The following is a 21,972-nucleotide window of genomic DNA, read 5'->3' as shown; positions in this document are numbered from 1 at the left end:
GTTGAGTACATATGAAGGAATCTCAGATAATAGAGATCAGTTCATATCAATGAAAACACAAAGCCTCCCCACTTTTGGGCAGTAGGGATGAGAAGACCCAAAAGTGCAGACCAGAGACTGGTCTCAGACTGATGAGCAAAAGTAAACACTTCAAAACGAAGCACTGGTTAGCAATTGAATCAAATAATGAAGAACACCTAACTAAATATCAAAAGAGTATGCTTGAAAGGTATAAGAACAGCTGAAGAAACTGTTGCAAGCCAGAAATCCACCAGCAATAAGGTGTTGCCAACCAGTGTTGCAGTTGAAAACATCCTAAGATCTATTTGTGGGTGCAAGTTGACTCAAACCAAACTCCCATCAAATGACTAAAAGCCAGAAAACGCCTGCACTGCAAACCCATACACAGAAGCTTCCCCAAATATGTACACTTTGTTCTAGCTATTGAAATGCTGAGCTGAGGGGTCAACCAAAACCACGTTGGGTGTACAGGTAAGTTCTGACACTCAGGAGTTAATTTCCGGTCTTGCTTAAACTCATTTTATATGCCAAAGAATGATGAAAGGCTTAGATATCCTAAGGTAAAAGCCTTACATGGGCCCCTGCAACAGGAGCTAAAACTATTTCAAGATGCTGGAAAGTGCGGCCATGATGGGAGCTCTCTCTGGCTTTTCCCTCCCCTCTGGCCCTGAACAGCCACATTCTAAACTTTAAGGTGTAAGTGAGAAGCACTTCCCCCTCAGGCAGCATGGGGAAGAGGCCAGGAATTGTCAAATGGGTGCTGTTTGGGCATGTGCCACGTGGCCAGGGCATGCCTGTGAAACCTTTAAGTATGAGGCACTGGATTGTAAAAGTTGCAAGAAACGACTGCCGCTGCAACTACACCCCACAAAACAGATTGTCTCTCTCAGACCTCTTGACGGCCATGATTGCTCTTTTTCAGTTTGCTTTAGAATACAGAGTTCCACCACTCCATCACTAAGAATGAATCCAGAACCGTTAGTGTAACTGTTAGTGGAACAACATCTTCACGTTATTAATGATTAACCCTCCTTTCCCTCCCTAACATCGGTGGAGTTTTCATCGGGCCATTTGTTACAGCTATACCCATTTCAAAAGATCTTCCTTTGCGGTGGTGTTAACCAGACTCCTGGGGAGGTAACTTGAGTAACTTTGTACACAGCATCTCTCGTGAGGTTGTCAAAACTCTCTAGTGTTTACTGGAATTGCTCCACAGTGAAACTAAATGCGGAAAATGATGGAAAATATAGTGTTATATTTTTAGACATTTTGAGCCTTATTTAGTGATTGGCGGATGTAATACTTCGTCACAAATGTTGTAAATATTCCTCTGCTATATTACCAGTGTATTATAGGCCGTGACATTTGTAATATGGCGGACGGGATATCAGCCATTTTATGACAGAGTATCCCATCTGCCAAACACTAAATAAGGCCCTTAGTCATGTTTTAAACTTTTCCAGTTGCCATTTCTATTAGATCTGATATATTAATTTGGAGTAAGTATTTCCGTCAAGTATTTTTGTGAATTATATATTAATTTGGCGGGGAAAAACTACGATACATAAAAAAGTTTCATAATCATCCAGCACTGTAAAGATGTGACAGTGCTTGATGCATGAAACTCTGTGTTGTTTCATTGGAAACCCTCAATAAGAACATTGAAACGCATATCAAGTTTTCCTTGATTCTTGCTCTGAGGCTCTTTAGTGTGTTCTCTCTCCACCCATTTGTTTAGGTCTATGCTCTTAAATCAGGGATCTCCAACCGTTTCTATGACCAGTTAAGTTTGAACAATAGAAATAGTCCAGAGCTATTGATGACTTTCAGAATTATTGCAGTAGTCAGCACATTAGAGACCATTACAATAGTGGGTACACATTTGCCGGATTACTTTTTGTGTCCACCCAGATGTGTGTCACTATACTGGATTTATATTCCTTCAAGATTTGAGTTGAGAAAGCAAATACAATTATACTTCCCTTTACATACATACTTTTCAATATATTGTGGTAGTCTATATTCTGAATAGAATATTTTTTCTGTATAATATTTAAAATCAAATATTGTAGTAGAACATCGACCACCCTAATGCATAAAATGAGGATACTAACAGCAGTGTCGGGCAGAGCGTTATTAAAATAAAATACTAATAACATTAGAGTCACAACAGTAAGTGCCCACTGGCACAAAAGAAATACTACATGCTGTTCGTTTCCACAACTCGGTATGAACTATCATTCACAGAGCAGTTTAAATATGTTTTATATTTTCAATCATTTTGTTTTGAAATATCAGCGTATCAGTTTTTCATAATACATGTTTTCTATCAATTATGTACATTCTATTCAGGGTTAACACAATCAAAGAGCATCTTGTCTTTTTTTACAAAGTGACCTTCTTCAATATGGCTAGAGTACACTCTCTGAATTAAGTACTGTGCCTGGCTGCACTTCAGGGAGCTACTTCCAAGGTACTGGCAAGTTACTAGTTGCTCCCAAGCTATCTGTTGGCGACCTCTGCCTTAAGTCAATTCAGTGAATCAAATTCATTGTAGCACTTTCCCTGTTGGTGGTACTTCTTTCCTGAATAAGATTGCATAAAATGAAAATTTTGTTTTTATCTTGTTTCCCTGCCAATTATTTTGAGGTTTCGCATATGTTGCATTTAATGTGATTTAACATCTTGTGAATATATATATATATATTTTAGATACCACCGGTTCCTTGATGTGAACAGTCACAGCTTAGAGAGAACAATCGAAGGGTGAGTTTTTCTTCATGCCTGGTTTTAGCAAAGTAGCTAGTAGGTCCTTTTTAAGCGTTTGCAGTTATTGTATTGTTTGTGTTTTCCCAGGATATATGAAAAGTTGATAATTCACTCGGATATCAGTAAAGCGGAAAGTTGGAAGAGACTGACTGAAGAATTTCTCAGCTTGCCACTTCCCAGTGTTCAGGGCACAAAGGTAAAACATACTTTTTTAACTGTTTCATCTCAACCAATTTCTCACGATGGTGGTGGAAATTTTTTTGTGAAGATTCTTATGGATAAAATTTCCCCAGGTGAGAGGGAAGATATAAATGAATGACAGTGTGACATTGTATTCTAGTATTGTTATTAGCCAGACCCAAAAGTGCATTGTATCTTCTCCTACATCTTGCTGTATCATTGCTGTTAGCAGTTTCGGTCATACAATGAGTATATCCAAGATCTTTTGTGAAAGTGGTTTGAAGAGTCCCTCTGTTATGTAGCAAGTGTGTTGGGTTACCAGGGCATACAGATAAGTGGGTTAGCTGCCTCCTACTGAAAAGTGTGTGCAGCCAGCCGTTATAGGCTTGAAAACAATTGCCTTTACTCGCCCTTTCAGCCCTTGCAAAGTCAATTAAATTAGTACAATCTAGCATTCAGTAAGGAGTTGTCACCAGAATGGTTAATAACCACAAGGGCCTAGAATTACAGAAATCTTTTCTGCATGTGGATTGTGGATTCCAGGGACAATTCTACTCCTTGCTCTGAGCGAGTGGGTGTGGGGCATGGGGTAGGGATGCTGCTGTAGAGCATGGAAAGATGTCGGCGGGCTCGGAGGAGTGTTGCACTGGTGTGTTCCCTGCTTTGTTTGGGGGGCACACCTGGCAGCCTCCACAGCCCCTATAGGGAAAGTAAGTAGTGCAGGCAGGTGTCTCTCACTCATCTTGCTAATAAGTTATACTCTTTTAGATAGGAAGTGTTAAGAGTCAGGCATCCCTGTCAGACGATCTCTTATCTGCATGGGGAATAGTGAATACATAGCGCCGCCTTGGTTTTTGGAGCTCGGAGCCACACACACAATAGCTGATATTTTACTCCTTATGGTTATTTACTATACATTATTCATCTAGAAATCATGTTCATCAGAATGATTCTATGACAATTTCAGCAGTCATTACGAAAAGCAGAGCAATTGCTAGAAAAGCTCCAAGCAAATTTCATCACGCGTTCCTACTCTGTTAGTTTAATCCCTGCCTACTTTGCAAATATGCTTACAGCATGCTATTATTTGTCTCTTTGGTATGAAATCGAACACATTTTATAATGCCAAACCGTACCAGTTTGCCCGCTTATCTTACAAAGCTGTTAGATCTACAGTGACAGCTGGATTTCAAGGTGACAGAGTGCACTTGCATCGTACAGCTCCATCTAAGCTGCCGCCGATGTTCCTGCTCCGGCTACTCGGTTCCTGCCGTGGCAGAGTTGAGACACTTTTCTGCCAGCTGAGAGAGCGCTGAGAAAACCCATAGTAGGAAACTGTCATCAGCTAGTGTCATTCGAAAGTGGCCAAGGAGTATCACTGACTCAGGCTGACTCCTGTTGCAACTATTTCTGTGCACTTTGCTGGATTTTTTTTTGATAAACAAGTTTTTATTGTTTTCTTGTGCAACAAAAAACAGTGAGCCTTTCAGACCAGCCTTATACATTAGTCCCATCTGGGAATCAACCCCCTTTACCGCCCCCCCCACCCCCGAACCACCTCCCCCTTCCGCCCCACCCCACCCCACCAATCACAATACATTCCCTAACCATTTCCCCCAAACCCTGCGATACTTTTTGTGGCAGCCCCGAGCTTGGTAAAGAGTCCGCTCCTGCGCCGCACACCAGTCCACCCCCGCGCTCCACCTGGTCAGACTAGGCGGCTGCGGCTGTTTCCAGGCTGCCGCAATGTCCCTTTTTGCCACCATTAACGCTGTCATGAGAAACACTTTTTCAGCGCGCGTGCCGTCCAGGCCGTCAGTGATACCCAGTAGGATGTGTTTGGGGTCGTGCGGTACCTCCCACCCCAGGACCTCCGTCAAGTCAGTCTCTATACCACGCCAATACCCCTCCAGTTCCGGGCAGGACCATACCATGTGGAGGAAGTCAGCCGGGTCAAAGCTACAACGAGGGCAAGCTGCGTCGGTGGAGAGGCCCGCGCGGCGTAGGCGCGCTGGTGTAAGGTAGGCCGTGCGCAGATAGTAGATTTGAATGAGTCTCAGTTTGGCGGATGCCGTCACTAGCCTGGGAGCCATAAGGGCTTCCCGCCAATCGATCTCGTCCAGGGGACCCACCCATTCCTCCCATCGCTCCTTCAGACCCTCCTGGGGCACAGGGGTATTGTTAACAAGGGAACGATATATTCTGGATATGCCTCCCCTTCCTAGGTTACCCATCAGGACCGGAGCCTCCGGGGGGCTATGATCCGGCAGCCGGATGTCAAGCGGGGTGTGGGCCCGTATGGCGTGTCTCAATTGAAGGTACCTATAGAATTGGGACGGGTGGAGAGAAAAGCGCGCCTGCAGTTCCGAATATGAGCACATGCGTCCCCCCCGCCATACATCTCCCAACTGGGAGATGCCGAGCAAGTCCCACGGCTCAAAACCCTCCAACCCCGCAACCTCCCGTAACCATGTCCCATGCCAGAGAGGGGTGGCGCGCGTCAGCTTCCCGGTCCATCCGGTGTGGCGGAGTGCTGCCCGCCAAGCCAGGAAGACCGCCCTGGTGATGTCGGGGCAGGAGGTGGGAATCGGGGCGCCGTACATGCGGTCCTGAACACTGGGGAGACCCAAGGCCTCCAGTTCCACCCTGTAGGCCGGATCGGACCATCCCCCCCCAAACCAGTCATGAATGACCAGAAGCCGGGTGGCCAGGTAGTAAAGGTAGAGGTTGGTCATGCCCAGCCCCCCGTCAAAGGTGGGGAGGCGGCAGATTGGCAAGGCCAACCGTGGCCTCTTCCCACCCCAGAGGAACCTGGTGGCCATCCCGTCCAACTCGCGAAACCACGACCTCGGAAAGGACACCGGAGTGTTCTGCAAAACATACAGAAACCGGGGGAGGATCATCATTTTGTAGAGCGCCACTCTCCCCAGCGGGTTCAGCGGGAGAGAGTGCCACCGAGTAAGGTCTGCCTTGGCTCTCTTGACCAAAGGGGCCACGTTGAGCGCCCAGCTCAATTCCGGGAGGAGGGAGACCCAGATACTTGAAAGACAGCCGGCGGAGGGGAATCGTGGTCTGCCAGTCGAAGCATTCCCGGGAGGGGTGAAGGGGTACGAGGACCGACTTGTGCGAATTGAGGCGGAGGCCAGAGGCGCGGGCAAAGCGGCCCAAGATATGGAGAGCTCGAGGGCCCGAATGCGCTGGGTCACCAAGGTACAGCAGAACGTCGTCCGCATAAAGGGTGATCTTGTCCGCCTCAAGGCCCGGCCATTCCCACCCCCGAATGAGAGAGTCCGCTCTGATTAGGGCAGCAAGGGGCTCCATTGCGAGCGCAAAAAGAAGGGGTGAGAGTGGGCACCCCTGCCGCGTGCCCCGACCGATCGGGAACGCTCTCGACAGAGCCCCGTTAACCAACACTCTAGCGCGAGGGCGCACGTACAGAACCCGCACCATCCCAACAAACTTGGGACCGAAGCCCATATGGGCTAATACGTCGAACAGGTAGGGCCATCCCACCGAATCGAAGGCTTTCTCGAAGTCGGCGAGCAGGAGAGTGAGGTAGGGAGATATGCGATGGCGGTGTGCCAGAGCCACGTGGAGGCGGCGGAGGCAGTGGCGGGTGCCCCGATCCGGCATAAAGCCGCATTGATCCGGGTGCACCAGGCACGACAGGAGGGGCCGTAGCCGCTGGGCCAGAACCGCCGCATACAGTTTGATATCGGTATTGATCAGAGAGATCGGCCGGTAGGCCGACCTTTCCCTGGGCGGTGGAGTGGATTTAGGCAGGACCACAATCGTGGCAATGTCAGCCTCCGGGGGGAAGGAACCTCTTTCAATCGCCTCCGCATATAGGGCACCCAGCCGCGGAACCAAGTGTTCCTTGTAAGTGGCATAAAATTCCTGTGGGAACCCGTCCGGACCAGGGGTTTTCCCGGCGGACGTGCGCCCTATCGCGTCTCCGATCTCTTCAGGAGAGATGGGAACCTCCAGACTCTCCCAATCACTGGGCCGCAGCCGGGGAAGGCGTAAATTACCAGCGGTGAGCAATGACGCCAAAGGCAGATCCGATGCTCGTGCCCGGTAGAGTTGTGAGTAGTACTGAGCGAAAGCGTCTGCTATAGCCACAGACGAGGACTGAAGCGTGCCCCCCGAGTCGGTCACCACCGGGATGATGCGCGAAGCCCTGGGGTAAGTGGCCAGCCGGTGCAGGAGCGCCCCATTTTTGTCGCCCCAGCCATATACCCGCGCCACCGAGGATTGCCAGAGAAGTTTAGCCGCGTCAAGCGACCGCTGACGAATCTCCTCGCGTAGGAGCCGCAGCTGCCGGGTCTCGGCCGGATCCCCGGAGTCAGAAACCGATTGTTCCAGACGCAGCGCCTGAGCCTCACAGGCCGTGAGCCGCTGCAGCCGTGCCTGGCGATGTTTCACCACCTGCGCCTTGGCAACCCCCCTAACCGTGGCCTTACATGCCTCCCAGAGGGTGCCCGCCGAGGAGACCGATCCGTCATTGTCGCCAAAATAGAGGGCCAGCGCGGATCCCACTTCTTTACAGAGCGTTTTGTCCTGCAGGAACCATGCATTGAAGCGCCACATTTGGCGAGCCCCGTGAGGCGGGGGGCCCAAGCCCAATAAAAGCGGAGAATGATCGGATATCCCCCGGGGAAGGATACGGACGTCTTGGATACCCGGGCAGTCGGCCGGGGGGACAAAGATCGCGTCGATGCGTGCCTGAGAGTGGTGGGCGGCTGAGGTGTGTGTGTGTATTGTCGCGTGTGTGGGTGCCAGAGCCGCTACGCGTCGCAGAGTCCCTGAGCTTCCGCCCACCCGGCCAGCTGCCTCGCCCGCGCCGCGCGGGAGTCCGAGACCGGGCCCGAAGAGTCGAGGTGCGGGGCCGAAACGGCGTTGAAGTCCCCTCCAATGACAACAGTGCCGGGCGGAAAAGTCGCTAGCCAGGACGCAGCCAGAGCTAAGGCAGAGGACAGCCCCGTGGGCGGCACATAGAGTGACAAGAGGCTGAGTGGTCGGCCTTCAAGCGTGCCGGTAACCGCAACCCCCCTCCCCTGGGAGTCGTGGACCACCCGGGCCAACACAAAGGGAAAGGAACGGCGCAGGAGGACCGCAACCCCACGCGACCCGCACGAGAACCCGGAGTGCCACACCCGGTCGTATCCGAAGCGCGCCAGAAAGGGACAGTTCTCACCAAGGAGGTGGGTTTCCTGAAGCAGGATCACGTCAGCACCCACGCGCTGGGCGTATTTGAGAGCGACAGTGCGCTTAAGCCAGTCCAGCAGGCCATTCACATTCCAGGACAGGATGCGCACCTGGGCTTTGGGAGCTAAATCAGCCATGGCAGCAGTGAGAAAGAAGCGCGCCGGGAAGGGGGCAGGCAGGGAGCGCCGGGGGGACACCCGTGGACCCGGGCGCCAGCGGGATGGGGCACGGAGCGCGCATGCCCCGGAGGGACCATTGGGCTCCACCAGGGGAAGTGGTCAGACGGTGGCTAAAGGTGAGCGGCAGTAGAGTGCACAGGAAGAGCGGGATGAAGGGACACGACGCCGGGCGCCGCGCAGCGCTGTGTGAGAGGCTCAGCAAATAACAATTCAAACCCAAACAAAACAGTCTCATAAAGAGAGACCCCAAGCAAACACCAAACCCCAACCCCCCACCCCCTACACTTCGAAACCAGAAGCATCTGTCGCCCGAACCAAACTAACAGTCACAAGACCCCAAGCTCAGGTGCTCGGGTATAAAGAGCGTAGTGGACCCCTCCTGAAGTACGGATGACATTGTTCTGACCTGGGCTGGCACTGGGAGGCACAATATGGTGGAGCCCCCCACCCCGCCCTCGGGCAAGGCAGTCACCTTCCCCGCAACTGCAAGAAACAAGGAGAAAGTCATATAGCGGGACTGCGGGAAAGGTCCGATGAGTCAATGCGCGTGATGAGGGGGGTCGGAGACCCGTCCGGCCCAGGCGATGCTCGGCGCCGGGATCCCCCGGCCGCCCGGGAGGAGGCTTCGGAAGAGGCGGAAGAGTCTCTCATTGGTCTGCCAGAAGCGCTCGCAGACCGGACCTTGGTGACCGCGGCACCTCGCCGCTGCCGGGAGCGTGTGCCCTTCCCGCGCCGCGGCCGCTGGGACCCAGCCACCACAGGGCACCCGGGGCCCGCAACGGACTGCCCCCCGTCCAGCTGTCGCAGGGGCCTCTCCTCGTTAAGCCATGTCCAGGCCGCCCTGGGGGTGTCGAAGAACAGCGTCTTACCCTGAAAGACAAGTCGGAGGCGGGCCGGGAACTGGAGTTGGTACTGAAGGCCCAGGGAGCGCAGCTTTTGCTTCACCTCCGTATATGAGCGGCGTTGCTCCTGGACCTCCCGGGTGTAATCTGGGAAAATCATAATGGTGTGGTTGTTATATGCCAGTTTGCCACTCACCCGAGCCTCCCGCAGAATGGTATCTCTGTCCCGGAAGTTAAGGATCCGAAGAATAAAGGGGCGTGGAGGGGCCCCCACCGGAGGCCTGGACGCCAGCGACCGATGTGCCCTCTCCACTACGAACCAGGTAGACAAGCTGCCCGCCGGCATCCAGGATTTAAACCAGGCCTCTAGGAAGTCGTCGGCCCGGCCCGACTCGATCCCCTCCGGAAAGCCCACCAGGCGAAGGTTGTTGCGGCGGGCGCGATTTTCGGCATCCTCCGCCCGCCTGTGCAGTTCCTTGGAGTGGGTCGTGAGCTCCCGGACCTGGTCCTGCAATTGATGGATGTCGTCCTCCGTCGCGGAGATCCGCGATTCTGCCTCCGTGATGCGGGCCGTGGCGTTGCGGAGATCCTGCCGCAGAAGCGCGACATCAACCTTCACCTCCCCAACCATCCCTTCCAGAGAGGTGCGAGATGCATCGATTGCGTGGAGGATGGTGGCCAAGTCGTTGTTGGGGGCGGGCGCCTCCCCCCCGCCGGCCCCCGGGGGGTCGGGGGTCGCGTAGCGGTCAATCTTCGTTTGGTGGGATGCCGCCGGCTGCCTTGGGCCTTTTTCCTTGCCCATGGTGGGTCCACACGGCTCACCCCCCGAACCAGGGTCCGGACCAGCACCGCCCCGCCACTGGCCCCGCGCTGCGGGCAAGTCCGGGAGACGGCCCCCAGGCTAGCTGCGACACTCGGGCCACACCAGCGCCGTCCACGGCCTCAGTCCGTCGGGGCAGTCCTGCAGCTCGGAGCTCCGCTATTCCCCAGCTCGGGGCCCACAGCTCGATCCTTCCCGGGACGCAGATGTCGCAGGGCGCCCCTTTCCAGCCCTGACACAGCTCCGTGGGCAGCCTCGCCGGGCGAGGAGGACGAGGGGGAAGGGGCAGGGGGGGGTCCCCTCAGCAACAGTGCCGAACAAATGGCACCAGGCAGAACAGTCCAGCGTAGCTCCCCCGTCGGGAGATCCAGGAAGGGCCAAGCTTCCACCCCGCCAGCAGCAAATCCCCACCTTGCATGCAGAGCAGGAGGGGCAGAGGAGGGCAGTCCCCCGGGGGACACACCGGCCCGCAGGCCAAGGCGCTACGACGCGCAAGGAGGCGGCAATCACCAAGCCGGGCCCGGTCACATAGGCTCTCAGCACCCGGGCCGGCCTGCCCGCCGATCGGGGCCCCGCGGCCGGGGTGGTCCGGGGAGGCGCTTAGGAGCCGTCGCCCCCCCCCCCGACTCACCCGCAGCGCGCCCCAAGCCGAAGTTCGTCTCCGCGGGCGTCTCCCGCCTCAGTCCAGTCGCCAGCAGACAGCGGCCCACGTCCCTCGTGTGACGCCGCGGGCGCTCGTAGCAGGCGCCGCCGGCCGAAGAACCGGCCGAAAGCGCGCCTCAGCAACGGTGCCGCTCTCAGGCGGCAGAACTCAGTCCCCAAGGCTCGGACACGGCCCAAAGTTGCGGCGGGGGTAGGGTTACGGCTCCGCAGCAGATATCGGGAAGTGGAGTGCGCCCAGGACAGCAGCAACAGGATCAGGACGGATGCGAGGGGTCAGGCATCGCAGAGCTCTACCTCGGCGCGGCCATCTTGGCTAGCGCCACCTAGCGCTCTCACTTTGCTGGATTTTACTGAGTGATTTAGCACAGCAGCAAAGTGCTCTGATGCCTTCAGTTCTTGTCAGCGCTATATACCATTGCAAAAAAAATAATTACGTAGGATTCATTCAACCCTCGACAATTCTGCAACACCTCCATTCCAGCAATCTTCAGATCCAGTCGGAAAACTCCCGAATTGGATAAGCTGGGGAACTTGCTAGGGATGCACAATTTAGCACAACACTAAATATCTGTGGGTGCTTTGTTTTCCAAGTTGGCCCTCAAGGGTGGTCTCCTCTTCCCCCCCCCCCTTCCCCCCCCCCCTCCTCTGCAGTTCTTTACAAGCACTTTGCAGCAGCAACTTGTTGTTCCAGTTGCATGCTGGCAGGGCCTTCTCCCGTAGTTCTGGGGTTGATGTGGAAGTTGCTGCTATGTACCTAATCAGGAAAGAAAAATATGTGTGGGTCTGTTTTTCCAAAGTTTTTTTAAAAATAATGTATTTAACATCTGATGACACGTGTTGACATACACAAGTGGGCGCCTACAACCCTGAGGCCGGCTACTATGTCACAAACCAGCACATCATTCTGCCAGCTTATCCCACATCCCGGTGTTTTTCCAAAGTTCTATTTATTGCTGATGCTGCGTGCACCTCCAAGGTAGTCAAAACATTTCAGGTTGCTGTTTTATTTTAATTCACTGTATTGTTGCTTCTGTCCACCTATAATGCACTGCGTAGCCTGCGTTAAATTGAGAATATTTTGTTTATTCTTTGTCACGTGCATGTTCATGGGGCACATATAAAGTTTTATGTGGGGCATTATGAATTTAGCTTTTTTTATTTCATTGTTATTTTGCTACTGTACCTGGTGGCTTTCTCAAATTTCATTTCCTCCCATTCATTTCAATGTTTTGTGATTTATTTGTCTCACAATGCAAAGTTGCTAACAGGACTTAACAAACTACTTACTTATGAGATATTTCAGCTTACATGTTTAACAATTATTTTGAATGCTCTTTATTATGGAAGGAGGAAATGAACAAATGCAAAAGTTATTACAACTGTATACCATTCAGGTCAGCAGGTGCAGAGTAGAGGATTGTTCTGATATTGCTTATTGAAGACTGCAGCTGAACGTGGTTTATTTGTGTGTTTTTAAATAGCACCAACGTTGAGCATTTTGGCTGCTTCAGGGCACTTGGATACTCTGCACTTATACATAAATAGTATCAGGGTGTATAGAGTCGGCTGTTCATATGACCTGTGTCATTTGGGTGCCTTTCAACCAGGCCTGGCTACACTACCAACAGCACTTAGCAGTCTGGAACTTGTAGGCCTTTGGGGTCCCCTGTGCTGTGGATCAAGGAAGGGACAGTTACCTCAAAGAAATGCAATTGTTTAAACTGCAAATGTAAAGGATGCTTAAAAGCCAGTGTTGACTTTAATTGATGGAATAGCTTGAACCTTCACATTGACGAAGATCTATTCTATTTGAGAGGCAATGTAATAGTGTTACCAGCTCAGTTCCGCAACGCATGTTTTTAATGGACAAAAAAAAGGTGTGCTATAGGTACAGTCTGATTCCTCTTAACACAACACAAAGTTGCACATCTTCCCACAAAATTCAACAGCACACCACTCCACTACATACCACTCCACAACACAAAATACCAATCCACATAATTACACTCCATGGCACACAATCTCACTCTACATAATTTCATTACAGTCAGTAACACATAGTTACTACCCACATAATTCCACTATACACTTTTCCACATAATTCCATTACATAAATCCACTCCAGACCACACTGTTTCACGCCACACAATTCCACAACTAACAATTTTAATCCAACCCACCTATTTCCAGTGTACAACACATACATCCACTCTATAAACATAAGTAAAATATATTGTAATTTACAACTACAATAGCTCGAACTTTCACAAATGGAAGACCTGTTGCATTGCAAATGCTTGTTTATGTTATTAGCATGGCCTTTAAAATTCCAGCTTGCAAAGTGTTTGGGATAAACACCAGGCCTGGCTAAAGTGTTGAATTATGGCACAGGGTTATGGCACAGGGTCATTTGATTGCTTTGCACACCGTTCGCCTCTCAGGATTTTCTATTTAGCCTCTGCCAGTGGAGTACTTGTTTTGTAGGTAGGCTTGCTCTGCTGCTGCCGATACTCTACCTGTTTCTGCAAAGTAGACTTTTGTTTCACAAGCTTTTAAAGGTTTGTGCAAATAAGACTTGCACAGCTCCTGTGCTGCCTATGCTTGCCAACCCTACAGATTTAAGGAGCGGAGGATCACTTTGTGGCAACTCTACCTCTTCCAGATCTCAAAATGGCTTTTTGGATAGTGTATGCTGGCAACTGTCCTTCTTGTGGCATTCAAGAATGTTAGCAAACCAGTTCCTGCTTGAGACTGACAGCCTGACTGGGCTTTTGTTGGTTAATATCAGGTCTTGTTTGTTAACATCAGAAATATGCTTTATTAGTTCAATACAATAGTCCTAGACCAGAGTGTCACTCACTTAAGTGGTGAACACAGATCTGGGTACCTCCTCAACAAGTTAGTGGCCTTCCAGTCACAATTTCATGTGGACTGAGGCGGGGTGGGTGTCCGGTGTAGTACGCATACTCACTAGGACTATGGGCAAAGCATCGACCCAAGTCAATGTGGATGCAGCACATATTTTTGTTTATAGTATGCCCTTCCGACGTTCCATAGTGCCCGTTGCCTGTGGGTGATAAATGCAGTGCTATTTTTGTTGAATACCAATTGCCTTGTTCACCCACTGCATTACTTTATTGACGAAATGAACACCATTATCACCGGAAATTATCCTGGACATACCAAAACAAGGAAATAGTTCTTTCAATAAACATTTAGCCGTAGTCTGTGCATCATACTTATTCGTTCAATAGCCCTCTTTTCATTATCTAAAAAGGCACCCCTCAATCAACATATTCCTGAACTTATTAGGTGCGGGTAGTTGGGCAAAATCTATCTGGAGGTGCTCAAACAACGCTTTTGCTGGTGCAAAATGTCCTGTTGGTATTCCCTTTCCTGCATTATGTAATGTTGAGCACATACCATGCAGCTTTTATAAATTCTGTCTACAATTTTTCTTATATTGTTGCCTTCCCAAAACAGTTTCATGCTATTTATTAAGCCATCTCGCCATATATGTGAGGGTCCATGCATCATCAACGTCCTAGGGTATACCACCCTGACTGGTAAAATATACCTAGTACGTGTTTTGTCTTTACAGCATTCATTTACCCAGATACCTTGATTCTTTCATTTCTGCAATTCTTCTTGTGTAGCTTGTTTTTGTAAATCGGCTGTATCTCTTTCAATAAAATCATATTCTGTAATGTCCTTGAGTTGCCCAATTGACTTAACCACATAGGTCAGTGATGAAATATTCTGTGCTTTTCTTTTGCCACCTTATCTGCAAATGTTTTTCCCTTTCCTACATCATCCACTATTTTCCTGTGGGTATTGCATTTCACAATAGCAACCTGAACTGATAGAAACAATGCGTTCAGAAGTCATACAATCAATGGCACATGCTGAATTTTTGAGACGTGAGAAATCCTCTTTTGGCCCATAATTCCCAGAAGTTGTGGGCAACACCGAAAGCATACTGGCTGTCACTATAAATATTAATAGTCAAACCCATATCCAATTAACACGCTCTTGTGAGAGCTATCGGTTCTGCAGCTTGGGCAGATAATTTTGTCATCCTACATGTTTCTACTATTATCTGAATTGTTGTTATGGCCTATGCTGTGGTTGTGGTGCCATCTTTTAACTTAAAACATGAACCGTCCACCCATAGATCTCCATCTCATTCTTCCATGGCAGTATCCTCCAAATCTCTACGGCTCTGTGTTTCTCTGTTGGTAATACAGTTGTATTTGGTAGTGTCCTTTTCTGCCAAGACTGGCAGTGGGGTCGCTGGGTTGAGTATGTTACATCTGTGTATTGTGACATGTGGGCTAAATAAACACAGTTCATAATGAATTAGCCTTCCTTTGGTCAGATGTTGTGTCTGTGTCCTGTTTAATAAGCGGTCTACAGAATGTGGCACATCTAGATGGACAGGATGTCCCAATGTCAAAATCTCTCTTGCTTTTAAACCGTGGCGGCTAAAGTATCAAGATTACATGGAAAAATATGCCCATGGTCTCTTCTTCTCTCCCTGATACTGTGTAACAACCCCGAGGCACACCCATCCTCTTCATGCACAAATAGGTGGAAGTCCTTTGTATAATCAGGCACGCGTAATGCAGGGGCATTACAAAGGGGCTGTCTATTGTCTCAAAACTATGCTGATGAACATCTGACCAAGGCAGTGGTATTGAAGTATCTTTTGTTGTCAATTGTAACATGGGCTTAGATATTAGTGAAAACTTTAGAATCCATTGTCTGCAATATCCTGCCATTTCTAGAAATGCATGCACCTGCTGTTGTTTTTGTGGAGGATGTAGTTGCAATATTGTTTGTATTCTTCTGAGGGTCCAGGCTTCTCCGCCCTTTCGACAGGAGGTATCCCAAATAGGCAACCTCCTGAGGAAACGCTTTGTCAATGTTGTGCTTGGAAATTCATTATATCCACAGTATCTGTAATACATGCATCTTCAGAGGTGCTGGCAATCATAATATCGTCAATATACTGTATGACAGTGGTGTAGGGTCAAAACAGTATAACTATGTTTTAAGTGCTTGTGAGTAAATGGAAGGATTTCCTGTGTAGCCTTGTGGAATTCTTGTAAAACAATGGCTCTTTTTCTGGAATGTGAAACTGAACCTTGAAACTGAAGCGATATTGTGAATCTTCATACAAAAGTATGGAAAAGAAAGCATTCTTTAAATCGTAACAGAGAAGTAGCATGCTGTCTTTGTTCTTGTTACTTATGCCTGTTGAGGAGGTGTATCCTCAGAGCATTCTAAGTAAACACCATCAGTGGTACATTTAATGTTAGAATGCCATTTCCTCAATAGATCTATCCCCCAATTAATTTAAAGGGCATTTGGCTGTTAATAAAAAGCAGTGTTTATCTGTAATGGGCCCTACAGTATAGGTCAAAGATGCAGAAAAAGACTCTTTATGGGGACATTTGAAAATCCCACAGATGTGTTATACTTACCAGTGAGGGGTGTATGTGGGCTCAATCTATTTGATTTCTTCAGTATCTACCAAGAATTTGATTGTTCCCCCTTGCATGTAGACACAATGTATGGCCCATTGGGATCTACTGGAATAGTCACCATTTCCCCATCCCCTAACGGGCCCCTCTATTCAACAAAGTCCCAGTCTGGTAGCAGAACTGTGACCATCTGTTTCTTATCAAAATAATTACCCATGCAATCAAATATGTAATCTGAGTAATCTGTGTTTTTGATCATTCTAGTGTGATTTTAAGTGTCTATTTTTGCCATTTCCTTCTCCCCTTTGTGGTTTTCCCCTCTGTACTGACCTACTCTTCTGACCACCCTGTAAATGAGGGCACTCCTGTATGCAATGGTTGGTAGGCTTGCTTTGGTGACATCCATTATCGATGGGGACACCTTGACGCCTATTGGGGGGCGCAGAATATCCTTGTCCTCCACCCCTGTAACCACGATATGGGCTGCATCCACCTCTTCATTGCAATTGTTGTAATAACAACTTACTCTTCAATTCTTTCTATTTTTTATCTTTAGATGCCTGCTCCTGGGCCTGCTTGTCTTCACAATATTGTGCAATAGTCAGAACTTCAGTACGGGGCTTAACTCCCCAGATATATTTATACATATTGATGCATTTCTTGATCTCATCCTTTAAACCATTTACAAGGCAGCTTGATAAATGCCTGCTGAGTTACCACATCTGATACATCCATGCCATATGATCTGTAAAACTTTTTCAAAGTGGAGATATTCTCGTCTTTTCTCAATTTTTGCCAATTCAACCTATTATGGGGTATTGTATGTTGTGTCCTTAGCAATAATTTTCATGGTAAGCCTGATGTGATGTTATTTTAGATACTTTGCCTGTTTCTGCATCTCCAACATTCTGCATGTGTTGTATATCTTCCCAATTTAGTTCAGGGTCCGACTTGTCCTCATATATACACTTTCGCCAAATATTGGGGGTAAAATGCACGAGAACATTTGTTCAGTATCATTGAATGTTAACTTCCTAAACCTCAATATCTTCTCCATCCTAGCATACCACTCCTCATGGTATTCTCTAATATCTGGGTAATCTTTGGAAAATGACAAAAATTCTGACTTAGTCCAGGGGACATAGACGTGGTACAGAGCCCTGGTGGCATCAAACTCTGGTACTTCTCTCAAGGGAGACATCTGTGGTATTGCCTCTATCCCTTCCCTTGTGCCGTTATTAAAATCTTGATAAACAGAAGAGAGATATAAAAACCATTTATGGAAAATCGGTAAAATCTTCAATTCAGATGTTAAAACTATATGTGCACCTAACGCATACCTACCTATTTCTTTATGATCTGGGGGCAGGGACAGACCGTATTTTTCTTCATTTGGAAATTTGGCTCTAAAAACTTTCCATTCCCTCCGCATATCATTGTTCAACATCCTCACAGCCTGATGCATCATGGAGCGGTTCCTAGACATTTTTGAGTCATCCTCCTCATCACTTTGCTTGTCTTTCTGCATATGCTTGTCACTCTCTTTGTGCTAGTACGGAGGTAGTCTACCCCAGCCTCCACATTCTACTAAATCCTAGACCACACTGTCCTCCTCCTGCAATGGAGCAGTAGGTATCACTTTCTGTACTGTGAACATCCGTTCCTGTTCCTGTTTCAGAGCTATTTGTTGAACATTTCTTCTCCCGTTTCTTTCCGTTTAACCTAATCATACACCCTAGCCTTAGTTCTTTTGGTCTTTAATATTTCCTTAGTATGCTTTTGTCTAGCTTATGTTTCCCATTTGTTAACATTAAATTGTAATAATTGTATTTTCTTCTTTACCAATTCCCACATACACTTTCATAAATAGACCAATTTGTCGACATCAAAGGTCCCATCTACTGGGAGCGGCAACGTTGCATCCTTACGAGTATACTCATGCCATTTGTACATAAACATCGGCCTCCCTTCCTTGTTATGACTTAATTTACCACTCAGGGGTACCCTCCCGTGGGCAGGGCTGCGCCTCATCCATACCTTTTTTTTTGAAAATTTTATTGAACAATAAGTCAATTACAAGCATGGGCCTACAACCACCAGGGCCGGCCGCTAGATTCAAACAGGATCATACAGATGTTAAGGCAGTAGTCGACTCCCGGGGCCCAGCCCCGTACATGGCTCCGGATAGTCCTAGGGAAGCAGGATACATAGGTTTAACATAAATAACAAATAAAAACAAAAGGCGAGGCGTAAGGGCAAAAGATGTGGGTCAGGCTACATCCGGGGGACTCTACTTCAGACCTTCAAATAGCTATCGGGAGAAAGGAGTACTGATAGGTCGGGGGGGGGGGTCACGGGAGAGGAACGTCTATATTCGGTTATTCCAAAAGTCGCAAGGAACCATCAAGGGTCAGGGGGACAAAGCAATATCGGTGTCCACTAGGGGGGGAATACAGATACCCCCACGATACGCGTTCCATTGCCCCCAGATTCTACCCCATGCCCCCGGTTTACCACGAGCCACATACACAGTCTTCTCCCTGAACATGCACCAGTCCATGTTCTCCTTCCATACGGACACGGTGGGAGGCCGCTGGGAACCCCAAAGCTGCGCTATATCTCTCTTGGCAATCATGTTCCCCAGGGCCGCCCACCGAGTCTGAGCCGCGTTATAATCATTGGGCTCCCACACATTCAGGACACAGCGACGCACCTCCGGCAGCAGCACAACCCCGGTGACTTGTCCCATGACCACGTGAACCCGGCGCCAGTATTCCGCCACCTCGCGACACTCCCAAAGGATATGGAGAAAGGTGGCTCTGAGTCCACATCCCCGCTTACAGAGCCCGTCTTCAGAAAATCCCATCGAGACCAAACGGGGACCTGTCACATACACCCGGTGGAGAATCTTGAGTTGGACCAGGCGGAGACGGGCTGGAATGGCCACTTCCTTGGGGGACGACAGTGCGGACTGCCAGTCCTCGTCGTCCAGTTCCACCCCATCCCCCGTCCACGCCTCCCGGAGGCGCACCAAGAGGTCAGCCCGATTATTGATAAGTTTTTTATAAATTAATGAGATAGTACTGTCGGGGACATGACCATCGAGTATGCGGTCCTCGAGGGGCGAAGAAGCCGGGATCTTGGTCCCCTCCCCAAAAACAGAGAGCAGGGCGTGCCGAATCTGGGCGTAGCGGAAGAACTCCCTTTCCGTAAGTTCGTATTCGCTCTGGAGCGCCGCGAATGTTTTAACCGCACCCTTAGTCCATAAGTCTCCCACTCTACTAATACCAATCGTGTCCCAACGTTCAAACCCCTTCGTTGTCCAGAGGCTTCCCAGGCGGTCGGAGGCAAACAGAGGAGTGGCACATGTTAATCGCTCACTCCAGCCCAAGGCTACATTGGCCGCCTTCCAGATCCGTACCGCAATCTTAGTAGGGCCCGTAAGGGTCCGTCCAGCCGAGCTGGAGTAAAGTGCCCTGTTATAGTTTCCGCCGGGAAGCAGGAATTTATCCATCTCATACGCCGGATTCAAGCCAGGCGCATACGTGGCATGGTTAATGGCCGATAGCTGTGAGGCCCAATAATACCTGCGAATGTCGGGAAGCGCGATGCCCCCGTCGTACCAGGGGAGAGTAAGCTTTGCCAGAGCGATACGCGCCCGTCCGTCCCACACCAGTCTTCTCTGCAGGCTCTCCACCTCCCGAAAGTAGGACACAGGAATAACATCGAAGGAGTTCTGAAGTGCATAGAGAAATCTGGGAAGGGACATCATTTTAAACAGTGCTGCCCGACCCAGCGGGGACAAGGGCAGCTTACACCACCGAGCCGTGTCCTCCCTCAGACGCCGAAGTGGAAGCAGGAGATTCTGCTCATAGCGAGCCACCGGGTCCATCGAGACGTATATTCCCAAGTATTTAAAGCCGGACAGAGATAATTGGATCGGAAGCCGAGGCGGCAAGAGAGGAGGGTCACCGGAGATAGGATAGACACAGGATTTAGACCAGTTAATCGTTAGACCCGAATTTCTCCCAAAGGAAGTCAGAACATCAAAGAGAACATCAAGCGACTGCCGCGGCGAGGTGAGATACAGGAGAATGTCGTCCGCATACAACGAGACCCGATCCTCGAAGCCCGGGGCCCACCGGATCCCTCTGATCGAGGGCTCCCAGCGGAGCCAAGCGGCGAGCGGCTCCAAGGCAAGAGCAAAGAGCAGAGGGGACAACGGGCACCCCTGCCTCGTACCCCTACCGAGAGCGAAGGGCCGAGAGACCCGCCCATTAACTACCACCTGAGCCATGGGTCCCGTGTAAAGAAGCTTCACCCAGCCAAGAAATCCCTCCCCAAAGCCGAATTTGGTCAAGACAGCCCAGAGGAATGGCCACTCGATGGTATCAAAGGCCATCGTGGCGTCTAAAGAAACCAGCACGGCTGGTTCGGAGAGGTACTCCGCCCTGGCGAGGGCGCCGTGAAGACGCCGCAAGTTAAGAGCGGTGTTACGGTGAGGGATGAAGCCGCATTGATCCGGATGAATCAAATCGCAGATGACGCTCAACAAACGATTGGCAAGGACTTTAGCCAGGATTTTAGGCTCTGCATTTAGCAGTGAAATAGGCCTGTAGGAGGCACAGCGATCTCGTGGCTTACCGTCCTTGGGGATCACGACTATCGTAGCCAGACGCTGGTCGTCAGGAAGGGAGCCTGCCTCAAGGGACTCCTGAAACATACGACGGAGGAAGGGCGCTAGTTTATCCGGGCGCAACTTATATAATTCAATAGGCAGCCCGTTGGGACCCATCGCCTTGCCCGAACGAAGGGACCGAATCGCAGTTGCAATTTCATCTACAGACAAGGGGGCGTCCAGCTGCTCACGGTCTTCGGCGGACAGGCCGGGAAAAGCAATATCCCTAAGCAGAAGGCAAGAGTCCTCTTCATCCCTATCAGTCACCGGGGAGTACACGGCCCGGAGGTGGTCAGCGAAACATTCCACAATCTCACCAGGCTCAGTCACACACACTCCATCCGAGACACACAGCACCGGGACCACACGATTCACTCTCTCCTTCCTATCCAGCCACGCAATCAACTTTCCCGCCTTGTCCCCGGCCTCATACAATCGACCCTGCTGCTCCCTATACATCGTTTTGGCAGCGTCAGTGACAAGAGACCTGTATTCAAACTGTTTCAGGCTGAGGGCATGGAGCCCGTCCGGAGTGACACCCGTCTCCAAGGCCGACTCCAGCCCCGAAATGTCAGTCTCCAACTTCACCACTGCCTCACTCTTGAGCTTCTTAGCCACCACTATCTGGGAGAGGGCGTGTCCGCGGATTACGGTTTTAAAGGCTTCCCACAAGGACATTGCGGACGACACCGACCCCTCGTTTTCAAGGAAGTATTGGTCCATAGCCTTAACCAGGCTGTCGCGAGTCATAGGGTCTCGCAGGTACCACGGGTTAATAGGAGCAATCCGCCCTGCAGACCGCGGCTCGGTGTCAGAGCAGCCACAGCGGGGAATGATCGGAAATACCCCGCGCCAGGTGCCTAACCTCTCGAATCCGACCAGTCTGTGCCGCGGGCATAAGGAAATAGTCTAACCTAGAAAGACTCCCATGCGCCCCAGAGTGAAAGGTGTACTGACATTGGGTCGGATGCATTAATCTCCAACTATCCACCAGGCCGAAGGTCTCCAGCAGGCCACCAAGCCATGCCTGGGCAGCGGGGAGGGCCCTGGGTGGGTGACGATCCAGGTCACCCGAAACCACCGAATTAAAGTCCCCGCCCATAAGCAAAAGACCTTCCGGAAGTTC

At 50.0% G+C, this 21,972-nt stretch overlaps 1 protein-coding gene across 1 annotated transcript in view; it reads left to right on the top strand.

Moving 5' to 3' along the window:
* TUBGCP5 (tubulin gamma complex component 5) overlaps positions 1-21,972 on the top strand; it is a 394,755-nt gene that overhangs the window by 35,778 nt on the left and 337,005 nt on the right. Inside the window, exons 2-3 of the mRNA XM_085622861.1 lie at positions 2,734-2,787; positions 2,878-2,986. Of these exons, the coding sequence (XP_085478987.1) occupies positions 2,734-2,787; positions 2,878-2,986 (163 nt within the window). The remainder of the gene's footprint in view (positions 1-2,733; positions 2,788-2,877; positions 2,987-21,972) is intronic.

Source organism: Triturus cristatus, chromosome 8 (genome assembly GCF_964204655.1).
Source record: "Triturus cristatus chromosome 8, aTriCri1.1, whole genome shotgun sequence".
NCBI lineage: Eukaryota > Metazoa > Chordata > Amphibia > Caudata > Salamandridae > Triturus > Triturus cristatus.
Note: the sequence above shows the minus strand (reverse complement) of the source record. Positions and strands in the feature narration are given on the sequence as shown.